Here is a 22,297-nt window from a genome sequence, read left to right on the forward strand (position 1 = left end):
CCTGCAAGTGGCCCTTGTGAAAGCCGCTCCCTCACAGCATTTGATTGACAGCAGGTGGAGCCCATGGTTGCCCAGTAAGGGGGGGAGGGGAGACAACGGTGAAAGAAGCTGCTCTCATGCGCATTGCTGGATCGGGTTCAAGGTCAGGTAAGTATAAGGGGGATGGAAGTGATTCTTCAGTGCAGAAGGTTTTTTTACCTTAATGCATAGAATACATTCAAGTGTTACTAAACACAACCGTAAACTCAGTGTATACATGCAGTTAAGCATGCTTTGTATACTCTGTGGAACCTAAGGGGTTAATCCTCTGCATTGTGTAAAAAGGCTGTTTGATCCTGTCTTCTCTGACCCTCTCCTTTTTCCACTGACTCCAGAACATGTCTGGATAAGACAGAGCCTTTGGAGTCAGACAGCACACGTTCAGATTAGTGTTTAGTTTTATTTTCTTGGGAGTGTGCATGTGATCAGCACAGGGACAATCCTCACTGTCCAGAGGGTCAGGGGTCTTGGATCCTAATAGGACAGCTCAGTGCAGTATGAAAACTCCTCCTACAAGCTTTAATCAGGAACTGATTGAAGTCACAAGACTGCTTTATACTGCTGATGAGAAAAGGTATTTAACAGTTTATATTTACTAAAACGATTGGATTTCCATGTTCTGTGTACCATGGTAGACCAGATATAGTGAATGCAGGCTCCCTGGTTTAGTAACACTTTAAGGTAAAAAAAACCTTACGGCTTTAGAAATACATAAAAGCAACACCTATAAAAAATATTAAAAGTAAAGATGACCAGCGCTATGGAGTATATGAGATAAATAGAAATAAAATAGGTGTAAGCTGCCACCAACCAACCCCTGGGGTACAAGGGTTAAAACGTGAGATAAAAAATAGAAGGCTGGTAAAAGGCGCTACCTATAAGTGATGACTCACACAGAAATCATCAATGTATGATCAAATAAATATATTCATATATTTATTTGATCATACATTGATGATTTCTGTGTGAGTCATCACTTATAGGTAGCGCCTTTTACCAGCCTTCTATTTTTTATCTCGCCTATGAAAAATGTTTTTGTACTGTCGTTTTTGCCTTTTGAGCACGTGATTTTAAATCTTGACATATTTGATCTGCTTACTCAATGCAACTGCAACTATTTTATTTTACAAAAACAAATTTTCTAGTGTGTTCGTGTCATTTTAGTTTCTGTTAAAAATAAAAAAAAATCATTTTAATGCGTTTTTTCCCCCAAAAATATTTGTTGAATAAACAGCTGCTTAATAGCTCGCAAGAAAAAAAATTTCAACTGCGTCCATTTTCTTCTTAAGGGCCTCTGCTTTTTGAAAATATTGTATGGTTGATTGGAATATTTTTTTAAGCAAAAAATGCTTATTTTTAAATGTGTGAAAAATTTTAAATTGCCCCAGACGTGAACCGGTTAAAAATTAAAATTTTTTTTTTTATTGGTGTGTGTTTCCTGTGAGTGTGTTCTGTGTACTCCGCAGCTTTTTATACCTTTCTCATTCTTGTTAACAATGCAATTTTCTACTCTGCACCTTTGTAGGAGTCCATGGGGAAAAGCAGCGATGGTAAAGCATATGTGATCACGGGGATGTGGAATCCAAACGTCCCTGCATTTCAAGCACTTAACGAGGAAACTCCTAAAGGTACGATTTTGTGACCGAAGACACAACCTGCAGAGTGTGCCTTGTGTACAGAGTTCTGTGGAATAGACTCAATCAAATCTTCCTGGTTGATGCTTTTCTCTGGAGGTTCCCAGTGTTTTACATCAACTAATGTGTTAGTTGTTCTACAAGATACTGAACGGTACTTGCAAACAAATGTTTATGAATGACATAACAATAGCCAATAAATATTCTTCATACTTGCTTTGTAGTTCTGCACATTGATCTAGTGCAGGGGTCTCCAAACTATGGCCTGGTGGAGATTTAGTGGGTGTCCTCAATGTGCACAGATTGGGGATTAAGGTCAGCAGACACTGCCCGGGGTCTCCACTTGAAACCCCCCACCCCGCACAGGGACCCTGATGTTAGGCGGGCCTCTTAATAGGAACCCCAATTTAAAGGGGGACTATGATGTATAGGGGACTTTAATGAAAACCCCAAAATACAGAGTTACTGTTATGTATGGGGAACTCTAAAGGGGACCCCAGTAACAGAGGGGCTATGATGTATGGGAACTCTAATGGTAACACTAATATAAGGGGTGGGGGGGGGGGGGGGAAGATGTAAGGTGGACTCTGATGGGGACACTGATATAAGGTGGGACTTTAATGGGGAACTCTAGCGGGGACCTCTAATAAGGGTCCCTGATATAAGGGGGACTATGATGGGCACTCTGATGTAAAGGGAGATTTCTAAAGGGGATTTTTTGGCAGTTTATATCTGTAAAATATACAGTGTGGCCCTTGTATTGGAAAGTTTGGAGATCCCTGATCTAGTGCATGGCCTTATCATAGAGAATGAGAGTTTCATTACGTATAAAGTCAAACTATCAGTTTCAGTATCCATTTTGGAACTCTGGTATAGCGTTTCTACAGTGCCTTACGAAAGTATTCGGCCCCCTTGAACTTTGCGACCTTTTGCCACATTTCAGGCTTCAAACATAAAGATATAAAACTGTAATTTGTTGTGAAGAATCAACAAGTGGGACACAATCATGAAGTGGAATGAAATTTATTGGATATTTCAAACTTTGTTAACAAATAAAAAACTGAAAAATTGGGCGTGCAAAATTGTTCAGCCCCTTTTACTTTCAGTGCAGCAAACTCTCTCAAGAAGTTCAGTGAGGATCTCTGAATGATCCAATGTTGACCTAAATGACTAATGATGATAAATAGAATCCACCTGTGTGTAATCAAGTCTCCGTATAAATGCACCTGCACTGTTATAGTCTCAGAGGTCCGTTTAAAGCGCAGAGAGCATCATGAAGAACAAGGAACACACCAGGCAGGTCCGACATACTGTTCTGGAGAAATTTAAAGCCGGATTTGGATACAAAAAGATTTCCCAAGCGTTAAACATCCCAAGGAGCACTGTGCAAGCGATAATATTGAAATGGAAGGAGTATCAGACCACTGCAAATCTATGAAAACTTGGCCGTCCCTCTAAACTTTCAGCTCATACTAGGAGAAGACTGATCAGAGATGCAGCCAAGAGGCCCATGATCACTCTGGATGAACTGCAGAGATCTGAAACCAGAAAGCAAGCTACTCACTAGGGGGGGAACCTCTGGGTCAGTCTAGGATGGAAAAGGACCTGGGGGTACTGGTAGACAACAGGCTTGGCAGTGGCATGCAATGCCAAGCCGCTGCAAGCAAAGCCAACAGAATACTGGGATGTATAAAAAAGGGGATTCACTCCAGAAATAGAGATTATTCTCCCACTCTACAAGACTCTGGTCCGGCCACATCTGGAGTATGCTGTCCAGTTTTGGGCACCGGTCCTCAGGAAGGATGTGCTGGAACTGGAAAGAGTCCAGAGAAGGGCAACAAAAATAATTAGGGGAATGGAGGACATCAGCTATGAGGAAAGACTACAAGCACTGAACCTATTCTCTCTGGAGAAGAGACGATTGAGGGGGGATATGATATCAATGTACAAATACTGTACTGGTGACCCTAGCATAAGGAACAAACTATTCAGAGAAAGGAGATACAATAAGACACGTGGCCATTCACTAAAACTAGAGGAAAGAGTTTAACCTTAAAATGCGTAAGGAGTTCTTCACTGTAAGAGCGGTAAGGATGTGGAATTCTCTTCCACAAGCAGTCGTATCAGCAGGGAGCATCGATAGTATAAAAAAACTATTAGATGGGCACCTTGGAGACCACAACATACAGGGGTATACAATGTACGGTTAAAAGCAAACACACACACATCATAGGTTGAACTGGATGGACTGATATATTTTTTTCAGCCTCACTTACTATTTAACTATGTATCTACAGCTTAGGTGGGAGACTCTGTCTTTAGGACAACAATCAGTCGTATACTGCACAAATCTGACCTTTATTGAAGAGTGGCAAGAAGAAAGCCATTTCTTAAAGATATCCATAAAAAGTGTAGTTTAAAGTTTGCCACAAGTCACCTGGGAGACACACCAAACATGTGGAAGAAGGTGCTCTGGTCCGATGAAACCAAAATCTAACTTTTTTGCAACAATGCAAAACGTTATGTTTGGCGTAAAAGCAACACAGCTCATCACCCTGAACACACCATCCCCACTGTCAAACATGGTGGTGGCAGCATCATGGTTTGGGCCTGCTTTTCTTCAGCAGGGACAGGGAAGATGGTTAAAATTCATGGGAAGATGGATGGAGCCAAATACAGGACCATTCTGGAAGAAAACCCGATGGAGTCTGCAAAAGACCTAAGACTGGGACGGAGATTTGTCTTCCAACAAGACAATGATCCAAAACATAAAGCAAAATCTACAATGGAATGGTTCACAAATAAACATATCCAGGTGTTAGAATGGCCAAGTCAAAGTCCAGACCTGAATCCAATTGAGAATCTGTGGAAAGAACTAAAAACTGCTGTTCACAAACACTCTCCATCCAACCTCACTGAGCTCGAGTTGTTTTGCAAGGAGGAATGGGCAAAAATTTCAGTCTCTCCATGTGCAAAACTGATAGAGACATACCCCAAGCGACCTACAGCTGTAATCGCAGCAAAAGGTGGCCCTACAAAGTATTAACTTAAGGGTGCTGAATAATTTTGCACGCCCAATTTTTCAGTTTTTTATTTGTTAAAAAAGTTTGAAATATCCAATAAATTTCGTTCCACTTCATGATTGTGTCCCACTTGTTGATTCTTCACAAAAAATTACAGTTTTATATCTTTATGTTTGAAGCCTGAAATGTGGCAAAAGGTCGCAAAGTTCAAGGGGGCCGAATACTTTTGCAAGGCACTGTATATGCAAATCAATGTTTCAGAAGATACATTTGTGCTTTATTGGGGTTTAATGTGGTAAATAAATGAATCTAGACATAGAAGACTTATCAATAAACTAAAGTCATTGAGCATGGACTCCCATATTGTTGAGTGGATTAGGCAGTGGCTGAGTGACAGACAACAGAGGGTTGTAGTCAGTGGAGATCATTCAGAACAAGGTCATGTTACCAGTGGGGTACCTCAGGGATCTGTACTGGGACCAATTTTGTTTAATATCTTCATAAGTGATATTGCAAAAGGCCTCGATGGTAAGGTTTGTCTTTTTGCTGATGACACAAAGATATGTAACAGGGTTGATGTTCCTGGAGGGAAACCCCAAATGGAAAAGGATTTAGGAAAACTAGAAGAATGGTCAGAACTCTGGCAACTGAAATTTAATGTGGATAAGTGCAAGATAATGCACCTGGGGCGTAAAAACCCAAGGGCAGAATATAGAATATTTGACACAGTCCTGACCTCAGTATCTGAGGAAAGGGATTTAGGAGTAATTATTTCAGAAGACTTAAATGTGGGAAGACAATGTAATAGAGCAGCACGAAATGCCAGCAGAATGCTTGGATGTATAGGGAGAGGTATAAACAGTAGAAAGAGAGAAGTGCTTATGCCGCTGTACAGAACACTGGTGAGACCTCACTTGGAGTATTGTGCGCAGTACTGGAGGCCATATCTCCAGAAGGATATAGATACTCTAGAGAGAGTTCAGAGAAGAGCTACTAAACTAGTACATGGATTGCAGGAAAAAACTTACCAGGAAAGGTTAAAGGACCTTAACATGTATAGCTTGGAAGAAAGAAGAGACAGAGGGGATATGATAGAAACTTTTAAATACATAAAGGGAATCAACTCGGTAAAGGAGGAGAGCATATTTAAAAGAAGAAAAACTACCACAAGAGGACACCGTTTTAAACTAGAGGGGCAAAGGTTTAAAAGTAATATGAGGAAGTATTACTTTACTGAGAGAGTAGTGGATGCATGGAATAACCTTCCTGCAGAAGTGGTAGCTGCAAATACAGTGAAGCAGTTTAAGCATGCATGGGATAGGCATAAGGCTATCCTTCATATAAGATAGGGCCAGGGACTATTCATAGGATTCAGATATATTGGGCAGACTAGATGGGCCAAATGGTTCTTATCTGCCGACACATTCTATGTTTCTATGTTTCTAATCTAAACCTAGGAACAAAAATGTAACATATTGAAACTTGAAGCTTACTATTGGCTGTGAGATGGCTGTATTCATTTTATTCTTTTTTTCAGGCATTTTTTCATTTTTATTTACAATGGTGACTCTGCCAGCAACACATTTCCTGTACTAGAGTGACATTATTCATTCACTGTACTGTATTTTTGGAGGAGCAGCATTGTCACCCTAGGATGGGAAGTGTGCTTGGACTATAGACCACCTCTTCCCCACCCCACAGTCTTCATTCTCTGTAGTTCATGGAACAGCTCTGGATTTCTGGCAGAATCAACGTGCATTTTTCTCTTTCGTTCATTAGCAGACACAGCTCCTGATATTCTTAACCATTGGGTTATACTGCCCCCTACTGGAGTAGGACACTAGGCAAAACTGTCTAGTCAGGACCTAGTTCCCTGCTGGGATCTTTGGTCCTAGCAAATTTTTTTCTTTTTAGATTGAACATTTTTCTCCTGGATTTTTTCAGTGGGATCTACAATCAACTAATGGACTGGGCAACGGGCTGGACAATCTAGATCTAGTGGTCACCCGAGTTTGGCAATCGAGCATGCGCAGATCTCAGCTCCGCGCTAGGTCGGCCGTGACATACCCCCACTGGACAGGGCCGGCCTGCACGTTAAACGCTTTGCGAGGTCGCATATGGTGGGGTCTCGGCCCGAGTCGCAGGGGCTCCTCCTTAGGATGGTCTGAACCCCTGGATCTCCTCCTTCCCATCAGGCACCCCCCCATGGGTGCCGGGCACTAGCTGGCGATACGGGCTGGAGGTGGGGGGGGTGCGTGCCGCTGGTGACTGCACGATTAACTATGTGGGGAGGGGGACTGGTTGTACCTGGTGGGGGCTCCTGCCTGGATCTGTCCTTGAGACCCGAGTTCTCTCCTGGGTCCCTGTAAGCCTTGTGGTGTTGCGCGAGCCCGCCATTTAGTTGTAGTCTGTGTGTTTCTATACATGTTTGTGTAGTCTGGCAGCCATTTTGCTGTGGTTTGCCATTGAAAATAGCGGCAGCCATCCCAGTGGAGCCCTGTGGGCAGCGATTTCGGGGGTGGAAGCCCCTCCTTTATCCCCTGGTGCTGACTTCTGGATCCTTTTACTTCCTGATTGCTACAAGTATAGTGCAGATTATCCTGATGGCTGCAGGTGCCTGATTCTGCTGGGTGGTGAGTCTGGTGGGGTCCTCTCCCTCTGCTGAGGATCGCTTGGTGCTTGGGCCTGGGTGTTTCTGCCAGCGTGGTGGTGCTTGTCCCTTTTCGTGGGGTCCTTTGTGTCCTTTGTGTTCCGGATGGAGGTGGCTTTCGGGTGACGGCTTGCAAAAAGTACCCCCCATCTGATTTGGCCGCCGCGAACATTGGTCACCCTGCTGGGTCTGCAACCTCGCGCCCAGAATCCTCTGATAGTGAGGATGATTCCTCTATGTCTGCAACTGCACACGAAAAGGTGCTGGTGAATGCACTGATTGTATCTGTGCGTGAGACCCTGAGGATGGAGGACGCAGCTGCAGCTGCGACAGAGGCGCAGGTTCCCTTTGGCACTCACAAGCCATCCAGAGTTGCAAAGGTGTTTCTTTTCCCTGCCTATTTTGACAAAATTGTTGCTAAAGAGTAGGGACGACCAAACCGTTCCATTGTGGTCCCTAGCTGCTTTACTAGGCGTTACCCGTATGAGGAGTCCCTTCTTAAGAAGTGGACTGTTCCCCCGGTGGTGGACCCTCTGGTTTCCCGATTAAACAAGGCAAGCATTGTTCCGGTTGAAGAGTCCCCGGCCTTTTGGGATTCGGCTGACAGGAAGGCGAAGGCTATGGCCCGCAATATGTACACTCTGGCTGGTTCGGCAATGAGGCTGAGAATTCACCATTGCCTTGGTGTCGCAAACTGTCCGAGTGGGCTAAGCTCTTACGCCATGACCTGGAGGAAGAACAGCTCCCATTGCCTTTGCCGAGCTGGTGGACCAGCTGGTCCAGGGGCTGCGGTTTATCTGTGATGCCTCTTTGGATGCATTTCCCCTAGTGGCTCGGCTCTTTGTTTTGGCACTGGTCCTTCAGCTTGTCTTTTGACTCAAGTGCTTTTGTCTCTCAGGGTCGACTGACAAGGGCCTTCTTTGGAGGATCCAAACGAACTTGGTCTGGCAAGCCCAGAGCCCTGGTGCAAGACAAATGGGTCCACTAAGTCATTTGGTCGGGATACAAGATCGAGTTTTGCTCTTGTCCAACGGCAAGGTTCTTTCCTTTCTTCGCTTGTCCCCGGACTGCTTGTAGGGCCTGTTTGGGGCAGTAGAAGACCTGTTTCTTCAAAGGGTGATTGTCCCGGTTCCGACTCCGCAATCTTTTCAGGGGTTTTTCTCAAACCTGTTCATAGTTCCCAGGAAGGAAGGCAAAGTGCATCCAATCCTGGACCTCAAGGCGCTAAACTGCTTTGTGCAGGTGCAGAAGTTCAGAATGGAGTCCATTCGAACTGTGGTGGCATCCCTGTGTCAGGGGGATTTACTTGCCTCTATCGACCTCAAGTATGCCTACCTTCCCATTCCAATATGTGCCAGTCGCCAGCATTTTCTCTTTTATCAGTTTGTAGTATTATAGGTAAAGAAATCAGGTGCGCTGCCCTAGTGCATATGTGCAACATACAAAATGATGTAAACAAATAAACCAAAAATGCAATAATAATGCAAAAAAATGAAAACGTATGCAAATCGTGTAAAACAAAAAATGTCCAGAAGGTGACTAGTGATACACCAATGTGCAATAAACGTCCATATTATAAGTCCATAAATAAAGTGCAAAAAATGGTGACAAAAACTTCCAGCTTGGGGAAAGGTGAACTGTGATTGGAAGGTGCAAAGTCCCACCACCAGCTTGGCCTCTTACCAGAAGTTAAACGTTAAGGGCATATATGAATATGACCGCTCCAAAGGTCATGCAGCCAGGTAGAAAAGTTCCCAGAAATACAGAAGGCACTCTGACACACTCGTGCTCCCTAGACTCTTACCGGACAAAAGCCAAACAAGAAGCCTGGTTCTATGGTGATGAGTGGTCCTGCCGGGGGTTACTGGACTCTAGGATGGCTGATGTAGTTGCTTGTGTCCAAGAGGAACAGACCCAGTCAGAAAGCCTGACGAAAGAAGATCCTGCCAAAGGTGGCTAGACTCTGATTGGCTGCTGTAACTCCTTAGTCTGGTCGACCTCAATAATAGGGGACACAACAGAGGGGACCGCAATGGTGCATTACCAACAGTAGATTTTTATTAAAACAAGTGGTTGCACTTACAGTTGTGAAGACAATAATAGCGAGTTCCCTCACGGAGGAGCTGTATGGCGGGGTCCGCCTGCAGTGCAGACCGCTGCCTGGTCTAGATGTGATGACGCGGCGCCTCCTCTCTGACGCGTTTCTCCCGATAGGGCATCCACTTAGATAGGAGGTCCTCCTATCTAAGTGGATGCCCTATCGGGAGAAACGCGTCAGAGAGGAGGCGCCGCGTCATCACATCTAGACCAGGCAGCGGTCTGCACTGCAGGCGGACCCCGCCATACAGCTCCTCCGTGAGGGAACTCGCTATTATTGTCTTCACAACTGTAAGTGCAACCACTTGTTTTAATAAAAATCTACTGTTGGTAATGCACCATTGCGGTCCCCTCTGTTGTGTCCCCTATTATTGAGGTCGACCAGACTAAGGAGTTACAGCAGCCAATCAGAGTCTAGCCACCTTTGGCAGGATCTTCTTTCGTCAGGCTTTCTGACTGGGTCTGTTCCTCTTGGACACAAGCAACTACATCAGCCATCCTAGAGTCCAGTAACCCCCGGCAGGACCACTCATCACCATAGAACCAGGCTTCTTGTTTGGCTTTTGTCCGGTAAGAGTCTAGGGAGCACGAGTGTGTCAGAGTGCCTTCTGTATTTCTGGGAACTTTTCTACCTGGCTGCATGACCTTTGGAGCGGTCATATTCATATATGCCCTTAACGTTTAACTTCTGGTAAGAGGCCAAGCTGGTGGTGGGACTTTGCACCTTCCAATCACAGTTCACCTTTCCCCAAGCTGGAAGTTTTTGTCACCATTTTTTGCACTTTATTTATGGACTTATAATATGGACGTTTATTGCACATTGGTGTATCACTAGTCACCTTCTGGACATTTTTTGTTTTACACGATTTGCATACGTTTTCATTTTTTTGCATTATTATTGCATTTTTGGTTTATTTGTTTACATCATTTTGTATGTTGCACATATGCACTAGGGCAGCGCACCTGATTTCTTTACCTATTCTACAACATACACTCTAAGGTAGCAGCACACCCTATATTGAATCAGCGCACTTTCCTACCCACCACAGTTTGTAGTATTACCCTTTGGCTTCGCCTCTGCTCCTCGGGTCTTTACTAAAGTGTTAGCCCCGTTGCTAGCTTAGCTACGACAACGGTGGATCGTGGTACTGGGCTTCTCTGACAATCTCCTTCTGCAAGCAGAGTCTCCTTCTGCTCTGGTAAAAAAAAACCTGGAGATCACAATGCGAACTCTGTGGGAGTTCAGCTGGATTTTTAATTTGCAGAAGTCTGCTCTGCTCTGGTTCCGTCCACAAAGCTGGACTATCTGGACCTTACTCTGGACTCGGACTTAGCCAGAGTGCTCCTTCCGGCTGAGTTGGGCATGGGGTATCTGATATGGTGGCTTTGTTCTCCGGTGCTACGGCTGGTTAAATCCTTCCTCCCCTTGTATTAGACAGTGATCACCACAGATGCCAGCCTGGACGGATCGTCTTCAAGGTTGTCCAGTGCACATTAATTTGGACAATGCCACAGCCGTGGCCTATGTCAATCACCAAGGGGGCAAAAGAAGTGTCCTGGAGGTAGCCGGCATTCTTTTAAACATATTGGACTAGGTGGGACTTTAGATGAGACCCAAGCTGGTGTTGCCCGGCGTCTCCATCCCTATAACGAGAAACAAAATGAGGTTGAAGGATTGAAAGAGGTGCATGAAAGTCAGCCAGCCCCCAGTCTGATGTACTCACCCTCCAGTCTGTCACCAACCAAATAAAACCTGTCTCTTGGTACAAAGAACAGGGGTTTAGTTGACACACATTTGCAAACGCATGTGAAAGCTGCAGAGCCACTTCACGGCACCCTGTTTAAATCTGCAGTCCTACACTCTTAATTTAGTGTCCTCACACTGGAGGCACATGGCCGCTAATGGGTGGATGGGGAACAGGTGAGAGGGAGACAGCCCAACCTCCCCCAACCCATCCCCAGGCACGACTGGCTGTTGTCTCAAAAGCTCAAATAATTAGGTTATAATATAACCATGGTGCAAACTGGAAAAGACCAGCTGAAAAGCATTACACCTCCATCCCCTTGGTGGATGCAGTATATGGATAGGAAGGGATTTTATGTATGGGGCATGGCCTGTAAAGCACACTGCCTTTGAAATCCCTAATTTCCTTTGGGACTTTATATGAGACAAGCAGGTCATGCTATTGGTCTCCATCCCTGTATACGGAAAACACTAGGGTCAAATCAAAACTGCATCCACCAAAAACGCACGAAAATCGCACGGTGGGACTTTAGATGAGGCACCAAGCTGTAAGCAAGGCGTCTCCATCCCTGGTTGCTTTAAACATATTGGACTAGGTGGGACTTTAGATGAGACCCAAGCTGGTGTTGCCCGGCGTCTCCATCCCTATAACGAGAAACAAAATGAGGTTGAAGATTTGTAAGAGGTGCATGAAAGTCAGCCAGCCCCCAGTCTGATGTACTCACCCTCCAGTCTGTCACCAACCAAATAAAACCTGTCTCTTGGTACAAGGAAATTAGGGATTTCAAAGGCAGTGTGCTTTACAGGCCATGCCCCATACATAAAATCCCTTCCTATCCATATACTGCATCCACCAAGGGGATGGAGGTGTAATGCTTTTCAGCTGGTCTTTTCCAGTTTGCACCATGGTTATATTATAACCTAATTATTTGAGCTTTTGAGACAACAGCCAGTCGTGCATGGGGATGGGTTGGGGGAGGTTGGGCTGTCTCCCTCTCACCTGTTCCCCATCCATCCATTAGCGGCCATGTGCCTCCAGTGTGAGGACACTAAATTAAGAGTGTAGGACTGCAGATTTAAACAGGGTGCCGTGAAGTGGCTGCAGCTTTCACATGCGTTTTGCAAATGTGTGTCAACTAAACCCCTGTTCTTTGTACCAAGAGACAGGTTTTATTTGGTTGGTGACAGACTGGAGGGTGAGTACATCAGACTGGGGGCTGGCTGACTTTCATGCACCTCTTACAATCCTTCATCCTCATTTTGGTAGCCGGCATTCTAAGGTGGGCAGAATGGTTTGTTTTAGCCCTCTCTGCCGTACACATTCCTGGGGTGGAGAATTGGCAGGAGGATTACCTCAGTCAGCAGGCGTTGGACCAAGGGGAGCGATCCCTTCTTCTGGAGGTGTTAAATCAATTGTGTCTCCAGTGGGGCACCCCCGAGGTGGATCTGTTGGCGTTTCAGCTCAACAGAAAGGTGCAGAAATTTGTGGCTTGGTCAAGGGATTCTCTGACGAATGCCACAGATGAGCTGGTGGCCCTGTAGGGTCAGTATCCTCTGATTTATGTCTTCCCTCCTCTCCAGCTTCTGCCAAGACTTCTCCGCAGGATCAAGGCAGAAGGGATTCCGGTCATCTTAGTGGCTCCGGATTGCCTCGCCGGGCTTGGTATGCTGATATGGTTCCTTGGCAGCTTCCTCTCATTGTAAAGCAGGATGAAAGATTGGACCTTGGGACAGCAGATCCTCAGTTGCTGACTTTGACAGCTTGGCTGTTGAATGCCAGGCGCTGAAGGATAGGGGTTTTTCTAAGTTGGTGATTCCTACCCTGTTAAAAGCAAGAAATCTACTAGGAAGATCCACCATTGTACGTGGAAGACGTTCATTGAGTCTCTTGGGATTTATTCTCACTCATTCTCGGTGGCACGTATCTTAACCTTCCTTCAATGGGGGGTTGAACAGAAATTTGCCTTGAGTACCATCAAGGGCCAGAAGTTGGCTTTGGCAGTCTTCTTCCAATGACCTCTGGCCTTACACTCCCTGGTGCGTACCTTTGTTCAGAGTGTCCGACATTGGTTCCTCCAGTGCAGGCTCCGTTGCCGCTTTGAGATCTCAATTTAGTGCTTTCGGTTCTCCAGAAGCTTCACTTTGAGAATCTTCAGGAGATTCCCCTGCTTACGCTGTCCCAGAAGGTGGCCTTTTTGGTGGCTATCACCTCTGCGTGCAGGGTGTCGGAACTGGCGGCATTATCCGGTCGTTCACCTTACCTAGTGATTCACAGGGATAAGGTGGTTCTTCGTCCCTGATCATCGTTCCTTCCAAAGGCTGTCTCTGTTTGTTTTTCATTTGAATGAAGATCTTCCCTGTGTTCCAGGCCTAAACATCCTTAAATTGCCTTGCATACCTTGGATGTGGTCCGGGCAATTAGAGTGTATCTGACAGCTACGTAGTCTTTCAGCAAGTCACAGATGGATGCAGAGGAAGCTGAAAACGCTTTACTAGGTCCATTTCCAGATGGATCAGGCAGATAGTGATTCAGGCCTATTCCATCAGGGGTCAGATTAATCCTTTTCCTGTCAAGGTGCACTCTACTAGGACGCTTAGTGCCTCCTGCGCTTTCCGTCATCAGGCGTCAGTGACCCAGGTTTGCAAGGCAGCCACCTTGTCGTCGGTGCACACTTTCACAAAGTTCTATAAAGTGATCTGTTGGCATCTGCGGATGCTTCTTTTGGCTGCCATGTTTTGCATGCTACTGTTTAAGAGGACCTGATCCTCTTAGAGAGTGTATTTTTTATTTTTGTTTTCAGATGGGCTCCATTTGGTTTGTTTGTGCTCCTGTTTACCTGGTTGGCTATAATTTAGCCTTGGGAATTTATTTTTCGCTGTTTCCAACCCTCATATTTTTCACTGCTTTGGGAGGTCCCAATGGTCAAGAAGATAAGGAGCTGTGTCCGTCAATGAACGAAAGAGAAAATGGGATTTTTGACTTGACTTGACACAACACCCACCCCTCTGTGGACTTGTAATTCTCCTGACACTGCTTGTAACTAAACTGAATGTCTATAGCAAAGAGAGGGGGTATACCCCCTGGGACTGCCCATGGGCGTGGCCAGACTTTTTTTTTCTGTATGGTGTCCTACTCCTGTAGGGGGGCAGTATAACTCAATGGTTAAGAATATCAGGATCTGTATCCGCCAATTAACATCCGAGAAATGGATTTGGTTAATGGATTTTAGTCAAAATCCCATTTTTTTTTGCACTTCTCAAACCTGTATAATATAATTCTTTCGAAGGTGTGTTTTAAGAGATCAAAAGGGACCAATAAAAGAAAAAAGAATTATGGTTGGCCACACTTCCACTAAAATCGCCTTTATTTTAACAAGTCGATAAAAACAAATCCAAAAACACAAATGGTGGGGAACAGCATCACGACAGCAATAGTGTAGGTGCAGATGGCAGACTGACCTAGAGCGGTGTTCACATGCATCTATGCTTTGGACCAATAAAATAAGTTCACTGTAATGATTTACATACCCCTTAAACTGCATGATTCATAGGCACTCTCTCTTTATACCGTTTCCCCTCAGATAAACGAGTCTACATGACAGTCGCTGTAGACATGGTGGTAACAGAGGTGGTAGAGCCTGTCCGGTTCCTGCTGGAGACCGTGGTCCGTGTGTACCCCACAAACGAGCGATTCTGGTATTTCAGCCGCAAAACCTTCACAGAGACTTTCTATTTAAAGCTGAAACAGGTACATGGAGCTTTAATAGGTCTTTCACACCATGTTTTATAGTCTCACATTTTCTTCTGTCTTTCACCTTTGATGTGATCTTGTCCTTCTTTTTATACGAACATTTCAAACTAGCACAGCTTGCAGCTTCAGATCAAGTGTTAATGTAGAGGGAATCTGCTTTCACATAGCAAATGATCTGAAGGTTTGTTTTTGTATAAAGGTTCCCATTATTATTGGCAACCTGCTATACAGTTCTTATGTTAACAAACACATAATAGGCAACACATAATAGGCAAGATCTCCTTCTAATACTCAGTTTGTAGTATACATTGTGTGTAGAAAATATAATAAGGGTACTCGGGCTGTATCTGTGTGGTATCGCTATATATTAATAAAGAATAACAATTGAAAAATTTTAAAAGCAGTGTTTTAACCACGTTACCACCGGAGGATTTTCCTGCTAAAAGACCAGGGGGTTTTTTGCGATTTTTTTTTTTACTGCGTGACTGTAACGGACAATTGCGCGGTCGTGCGACGCTGTACCTAAACGAATTTCACGTCCTTTTTTTCCCACAAACAGAGCTTTCTTTTGGTGGTATGTGATCACCTGTGCGATTTTTTGATCACGCGCTATAAACAAAAAAAGAGCGTAATTTTTGCAAAAATAACAATATTTTTCACTTTTTTTTTATATGAAATTCCCCCCAAAAAAATGTAAAAATCAAATTTTTTTAACATTTTCGGCCAATTTGTTTTACGCAACCTATGTTTGGTAAAAAAAATCTCAAAAAGCGTATTTTGATTGGTTTGCACAAAAGTTATCGCGTTTACTAACAAAGGGAAAGATTTTTGTCATTTTTGGTGTTTTTTTTTTTTTAATGGCGGCGATCTGCGATTTTTTTTTTTTGCTGTACTGCGACATTGCGGCGGACAGATCGGACCCTTGACTGACATTTTTGACACTTTTGGGGGTACCAGTGACATTACTGCAGTAATCAGTGCTATATATATATATATGCACTGTTACTGCAAAAATGACACTGGCAGGGAAGGGGTTAACTGTATTGGACAGGGAGGGGTTAAGTGTGTCCTAGGGGCGTGCTTCTAACTGTAGTGGGACATTCCTATTGGTGTAAAAAAAAAAGATCAACGGTTCTACATAGTAGAACCGTCTGATCTTCATTTTTACACAGGGAGAACTGACAGGCGGCTTGTTTACATCGGGTCCGCCAGTCACACTCCCGCACTCCTCCGTGAACGAGCCGAGGCGGGCGCGCGCTCGCCCGCTATTGGCTCTAGAAGGAGTGACAGCCGAGCGACGTAGACCTACGTCACTCTGCCTGGCCGGGGGCCGACTGCCGTAGTAAATATACTGTGCGCAGTCGGCAAGTGGTTAAGTAATTGATATTACTGCCAGTCCGTTAGTGTTCCCAGGCCTGAATTGCTTGATTGGGCCTTAAAGTCAAAATCGAGGAAAAGCCTAACTAGTCTTAAAAATACTCTTTCCCCTCCTAGCGCCTATTCTGACTAACCCATGTAAGAAAGATCTGTATACTTACCCATCTTCAGGCTGCTCTAATCCAGTCATGTGATCTGGCTCCCCTGTGTCAGTCGACGGCGGTTGCAGGGGAGAGCAAGGAGGGCTGACAATAGATGGGCCATAGAAGCCTATGGGTGATGTCCCAACTCCAAGGCATTCCAGCCATTGTTGATTGTTCTCTTCTCTGCCCTGCAGCTGGTGTTCTGCCGAAAACTCCAACTTGCCAAGATCTCCAATGACGTTATTTCCGGTGAGTGTACACCAGAAATAATTGGAGATTTCGACCACTTGGTGTTTTCACACAACACCGGCAGCCTTTACACTCTGGTAGATGCTATAATTAGTGCAGATTGTTAGTCCAAAAACATGGCGGCCTCCAAAGGTGGCGACAACTAGCGAGCAGACTAACTATCTGCACTCGATATAGATAATGGATAGAAAAAGTGTCCCCACAGAGTGGCACTGTGGACACTAATAACGTACAATGTGCCTCATCCTGATTTGCATGAAACAGCGGGTGGAAAGGAATTGGACTTTAGTGGCACAACATGACTATATACAAGAAATAATTTAAAAAGTTATTTTATTTATGTAGCACTGCCCCCTTGAGGGCTGCTGGTTTTACACACTTTTGGCTCAGTCAATGATCAGTTTAGGGGGGTTGATGTTTTTGTTGTTTTTATTTTATATTGGGATGGGAGAAGGGATGATTGGGATACTCCAACACTTGAACTATTCACAATTCTCAGGACTTCTAACTTGTGGATGCGGAAAGGCCACTACTTCATCCTGCTACTGGATGAATCTGAGGTAAATGTTCCTCATAGTACTTCTCTTTAGGGCACTCACCTAGTACCCGCTTTTCCTCCAGCTGACACCCGTCCACTGACTACACTACTCCAGAGTGGTCCCCTTCCTGGGCAGACCCTTAGGCAAGATCCTCTGTACTCACGATACTGCTTTCCAGTTTTTCGCAGTGCCTCAACTCCAGTCAGCTCTCCTGGACCTCTGTGCTCAGCTCCACACCTCTGGCTCACCAGGCTGACCGCCTGTGGCCACACACCAACTGCTTCAGAAGAGGAGGCAGCCGCCACCCTCCTTCTGGCACTCTGCTTCCCGCCAAAGACCTCATGCACCTGTGACCCTGGCTTTTTATACCACTCCCCACAATGCACCAAGACAGCCGCCTGTGCCAATCCCTGGGGCTGTATCAAAATCCTGTGTCCTCATTGGCCAGGTTTCCTCCACTGTCCAATGTGCCTCCTCATTGGGCACAGTGGGGATACTCCCTCAGACCATATGAATCACACACTGGGCACACTGCGCAGACCTAACTCACAGATCCTGCTCCCTGTTAAGCAGAGTTCAATATAGAATTTACCTGCTGCTCCTTTAATAGGCAGAGTTAAAATTATACTCTCTCTAGCACCTACCTAGGAGGGTGCTACATTTACTTACTGTACATAAAAACCTCATGTATACATCAAAAATTACATTTGTAAAACATGTGTAGTGCTTTCTAATTAAGTAAGTACCAACCCGGTACTACATAGGACCATGAGATCTGAATATTGAATAGCTTACTCAAAGCGGTAATGTGAATTGGTAAAAAACCTATAAACATCCAAAAGGTATAAAGAGAGCTAATATTCATGTACTGGGTCCAATGTGAAGTTGATTCAGCTCAATATATTTTGCGCTCATAAACGCTTCTTCCGGAGCATATTAACATGTAGCTGAGCCATATTTCTTCTGAAGATAGAGCAAGAATATACATATTATAGGTAATATACAAAAATCAATCAGCATTTACCGAAGTCTAAAGGCTGCTGGTGTTGTGTGAAAACACCAAGTGGTCGAAATCTCCAATTATTCCTGGTGTAAACTCACTGGAAATAACGTCGTTGAAGATCTCGGCAAGTCCGAGTTTTTCGGCAGATCACCAGCTGCAGGGCAGAGAAGAGAACACTGGACAATGCCTGGAATGCCTTGGAGTTGTGATATCACCCATAGGCTTCTATGGCCCATCTGTTGTCAGCGTTGGAGTTTTCGGCAGAACACTGGCTCTGGCTGACACAGGGGATCATGTGACCAGACCAGAGTGGCCTGAAAATAGGTGAGCGTAGTTACATAGATGATAGGGTTTAATAAAGACCACAGTCCATCCAGTGGAACCTGTGTGTGTGTGTGTCTATGTACTGTATGTATCTATGTCGCTACCATTTCCCATATCCCTGTATATTATGTTCGCTAAGATGCCCATCTAGAAGTTTTTGGAGTTTGTCGACACTCCCTGCGTAAACCACCAATTGTGAAAGAGTTCCAAATCCTGACAGCTCAAACAGTAAAGAACTTCTTATGCTGTTTAAGGTTAAACCACTTCTCGTCCAACCTAATTGAGTTTCCATGTGTACTGTTATGTGACCTGGGACTGAACAATTTTCTCCCTATGCTAGAATCACCAGTTACATTTGTATATATTGCAAGTACATATACGTCCTGCAGTATTATATTGCAGTACATATACGTCCTGAGTTTAAAGTTAAATACCGGTGTTATGGCAGCAGATAGCTGCCATAACCCTGGTATTTTTTTAAACTGCAGGCGATGGGCTTTCCGATAAGGGTGGTCCCAGCGGCGGATTCGCCGCGAGATCACCCTCCGGGATGGCGGAAGAGGTGCCCCCCCCCCACCCGCCGGCAGCTGGGAAAATGATCGGGTCCCGGATCCTCACAGACAGGATGACTCTATTGTCTTGGAGGACCGGAGCGATGGCAAACGTCGTTGCCGAGCAACCAGCTTAAAGGTCCCTTTTTTTTTTTTTGTTGTCATTTTTTTTTTTCCCTTTCCATCTTTATTAGTGTACTTGTGAGATCTGAGGACTTTTTGACCCCAAATCTCACAAAAAAGAGGTCCTGTCGTGCCTATTTCTATTACAAGGAATGTTTACATTCCTTGTATTAGAAATAAAAATGATCAATTTTTTTTTTTTTTTAAATGGTGTAAAAATAAAAAATAATAAATAAAATAAATAGTAAAAAAAAAAAAAATATTAAAGCGCCCTGTCCCCGTTAGCTCGCGTAGAAGCGAACGCACATGGAAACCCCGCCCACATATGTAAACGGTGTTCAAACCACACATGTGAGGTATCGCCGCGATCGTTAGAGCGAGAGCAATAATTTGAGCCCTAGACCTCCTCTGTAACTCTAAGATGGCAACCTGTAGAAATTTTTAAAATGTCGCCTATGGGGATTTTTAAGTACCAAAGTTCGTCGCCATTCCGTGAGCGTGCGCAATTTTGAAGCATGACATGTTGGGTATCTATTTACTCGACGTAACATTATCTTTCACATTATGGAAAAAAATTGGGCTAACTTTACTGGATTCTTATTTTTTAATTCAAAAAAGTGATTTTTTTCCAAAAAAATTGCGTTTGGAAGACCGCTGCGCAAATACGGTGTGATAAAAAATATTACAATAATCTCCATTTTATTCTCTAGGGTCTCTGCTAAAAAAAAAATATATAATGTTTGGGGGTTCTAAGTAGTTTTCTAGCAAAAACAACTGATTTTAGCTTATAAACACCAAATGTCAAAAATAGGCCTGGTAGGCAAGTGGTTAAAGTTCGTATTCACTCCTCATAATGGAGCTCCTTCAGTCCCCCCTATTAGATTTGTTGCCCTTCTCTGGGCTCTCTCCAGTTCAAGGATATCCTTCTCACAGCTCAGAGTCCTGCACCTGTTAAAAAAACTAGGTGAACCGCCGAACCCCCCCCCCCCCCAAAAAAAAAGACATGCCAAATGTGTCTGGCGAGGAGGGCCTATAGCGGAACCTCCCCTTTGAATGGAATTACTTTGCAGTAAATCTAATGGCGATTAATCAGTCAGATGGTAATGCGCATGGTCAGCTAAAATGAGATTTTGCAGAAACTGTATACCCACATAAACGGTATGGCTAGCCTATTTTGTACTTTTAATGGCATGGCTTTCACTGACTTCCAATCATTTTAATGTGGGGCAGACTCCGATAACAAATGATTTCGTCTTTCTGCATAGGAGTTCAGCTAATCTGCATATTGACAGCCCAACAAGGTGCAGAGACAAAACTGTCAGTTAGGTATAGTTGCTGATCTAAACACCTCTGCCATTATGAACTGTAAAAATAAAACATTGTTGAATTCAAAGTTCTTAATATATACTTTTCCACGCCAAGTACCTGCTTCTAAAAATTACATTTTATATTTTTACTTTCCTTTTGATTACCCATTTATTTATTTTATTTAGTCTGGGAGTAAAGGAGCTGGTGATGCAATCTATGAAGTTTTGAGCTTGCAGCGGCAATCAGAAGTCGTTGAGGTGCCTACCAGCCCAACAAGCACAGGTGGAGTTATGTCACCACAGGAAGAGGAGGAGCCAGAGGAAGGTAAGTTCCTTTATTGTTTTCTCCCATGGAAAGTATGCTCCAGCTAATTATACACTTTATAGTCTGACTATACAATCGCCTTTAGTGCTACTGGTCAATGTGTAGTGCATTGGCTTTTATAATTGGATACCAATTAAATAGATTGTTTAGGTGGGCCCTAAGATTACATAGGGGTCAGTTTATAACTAAGAGCGGGTATTTGTATCTGTTCTCCATTATACTCTACTAGGTTATCACAGCCTAGATTTGGCAGGCCATTTGTTGGATACTACGTGCATTGTGGAACCTGTAGTGCCCTTCATAGCTCTGTCTGTTTAATGCAGCAGGGAGCTTCATGATTAGAGGTGAGCTGATTACAGGACCTGACATTGCTGTATTTTTTTGTATACCATACCATACCATTCTATACCACACCCATTTCACTCTTTTATACTGTAAATCAGCCCAAACTTTTGCTAAAGGAGGTTATAGAGAAATTGTACAGTCAGATGGTATAATTTGCTTTTTCTTTGGTCAACTTTTGTGTGGCAAGGAGGATGTTTTCTTTAATTTTCTACTTGTAAAGGCCAGGAAAAGCTTGGGATCTTTTTAATCACATATAAACATTCATGTATGTCTGTGTGAAATAATAAATGCAGATACCTTTTTTTATACTAGTTCCCCAGATCACATAATGACATCAGGGGAAGCAATAATGATTCAATCACAAAGCTTACACATCAGGATAGGGATCTGTATTTTCAAAAAAAATGTGACCATTATTTTCAGCCATTTGGGGTTGTACATTTGGTCACATGTCTAAAAATAAAGATCCTTACCATTGTGTTAACGCTTTGTAAACTACGGGTCCTTTCACACGAACGATCCGATCAGATCCGCCTGTCAGTTTTTTTAGGCGGACCTGATCGGATCCTCCATGCATCCCTTTGGGGCAGCGGATGTCAGCGGAGACATCTCCACTGACACCTGCTGATATGCGATTCTGATCCTGTACGTGAAATACGGATGGATGGAAACCCTATTTCCAGTGGATCGGAATGGGATGGGATTGGATGAGAACGGACAGGCAGTCCGTTCTCATCCGATTCCCCCATAGAGGACAGCGGGGATCTGACTGCTCCGTCTCCGCACACAGAGTGGAGACGGAGCTGATCCTTGCTGAGCATAGAACGGACCACGCCGGATGGCCCATCATGTGAAAGGACCCTAAGCCTTAAGTTTGTAAAGTTACAGATGAAGTCACCATGAACCAATTTAATTAAATACCTACTGTATATAATATCTGTATAATATATATATATATATTTTTTGCAGATAGTGACAGTGAACTCTGGAGTGGCTCCGGTGACGTTTCCAAAGAATGTCCAGAGAAGATATTGGGATGTTGGGGTCAGCTGCTTGTCAAATGGTCAGTTGGT

At 44.1% G+C, this 22,297-nt stretch overlaps 1 protein-coding gene across 2 annotated transcripts in view; it reads left to right on the plus strand.

Moving 5' to 3' along the window:
• RABGAP1L (RAB GTPase activating protein 1 like) overlaps positions 1–22,297 on the plus strand; it is a 588,371-nt gene that overhangs the window by 81,372 nt on the left and 484,702 nt on the right. For both annotated transcript variants that reach the window (XM_082265880.1, XM_082265881.1), the window contains exons 8-11: positions 1,565–1,667; positions 14,769–14,935; positions 20,741–20,879; positions 22,194–22,287. In XM_082265880.1, the coding sequence (XP_082122006.1) occupies positions 1,565–1,667; positions 14,769–14,935; positions 20,741–20,879; positions 22,194–22,287 (503 nt within the window). The remainder of the gene's footprint in view (positions 1–1,564; positions 1,668–14,768; positions 14,936–20,740; positions 20,880–22,193; positions 22,288–22,297) is intronic.

The sequence above is a fragment of the Pelophylax lessonae genome (genome assembly GCF_965119305.1).
Source record: "Pelophylax lessonae genome assembly, chromosome: 8".
Taxonomy (NCBI): Eukaryota; Metazoa; Chordata; class Amphibia; order Anura; family Ranidae; genus Pelophylax; species Pelophylax lessonae.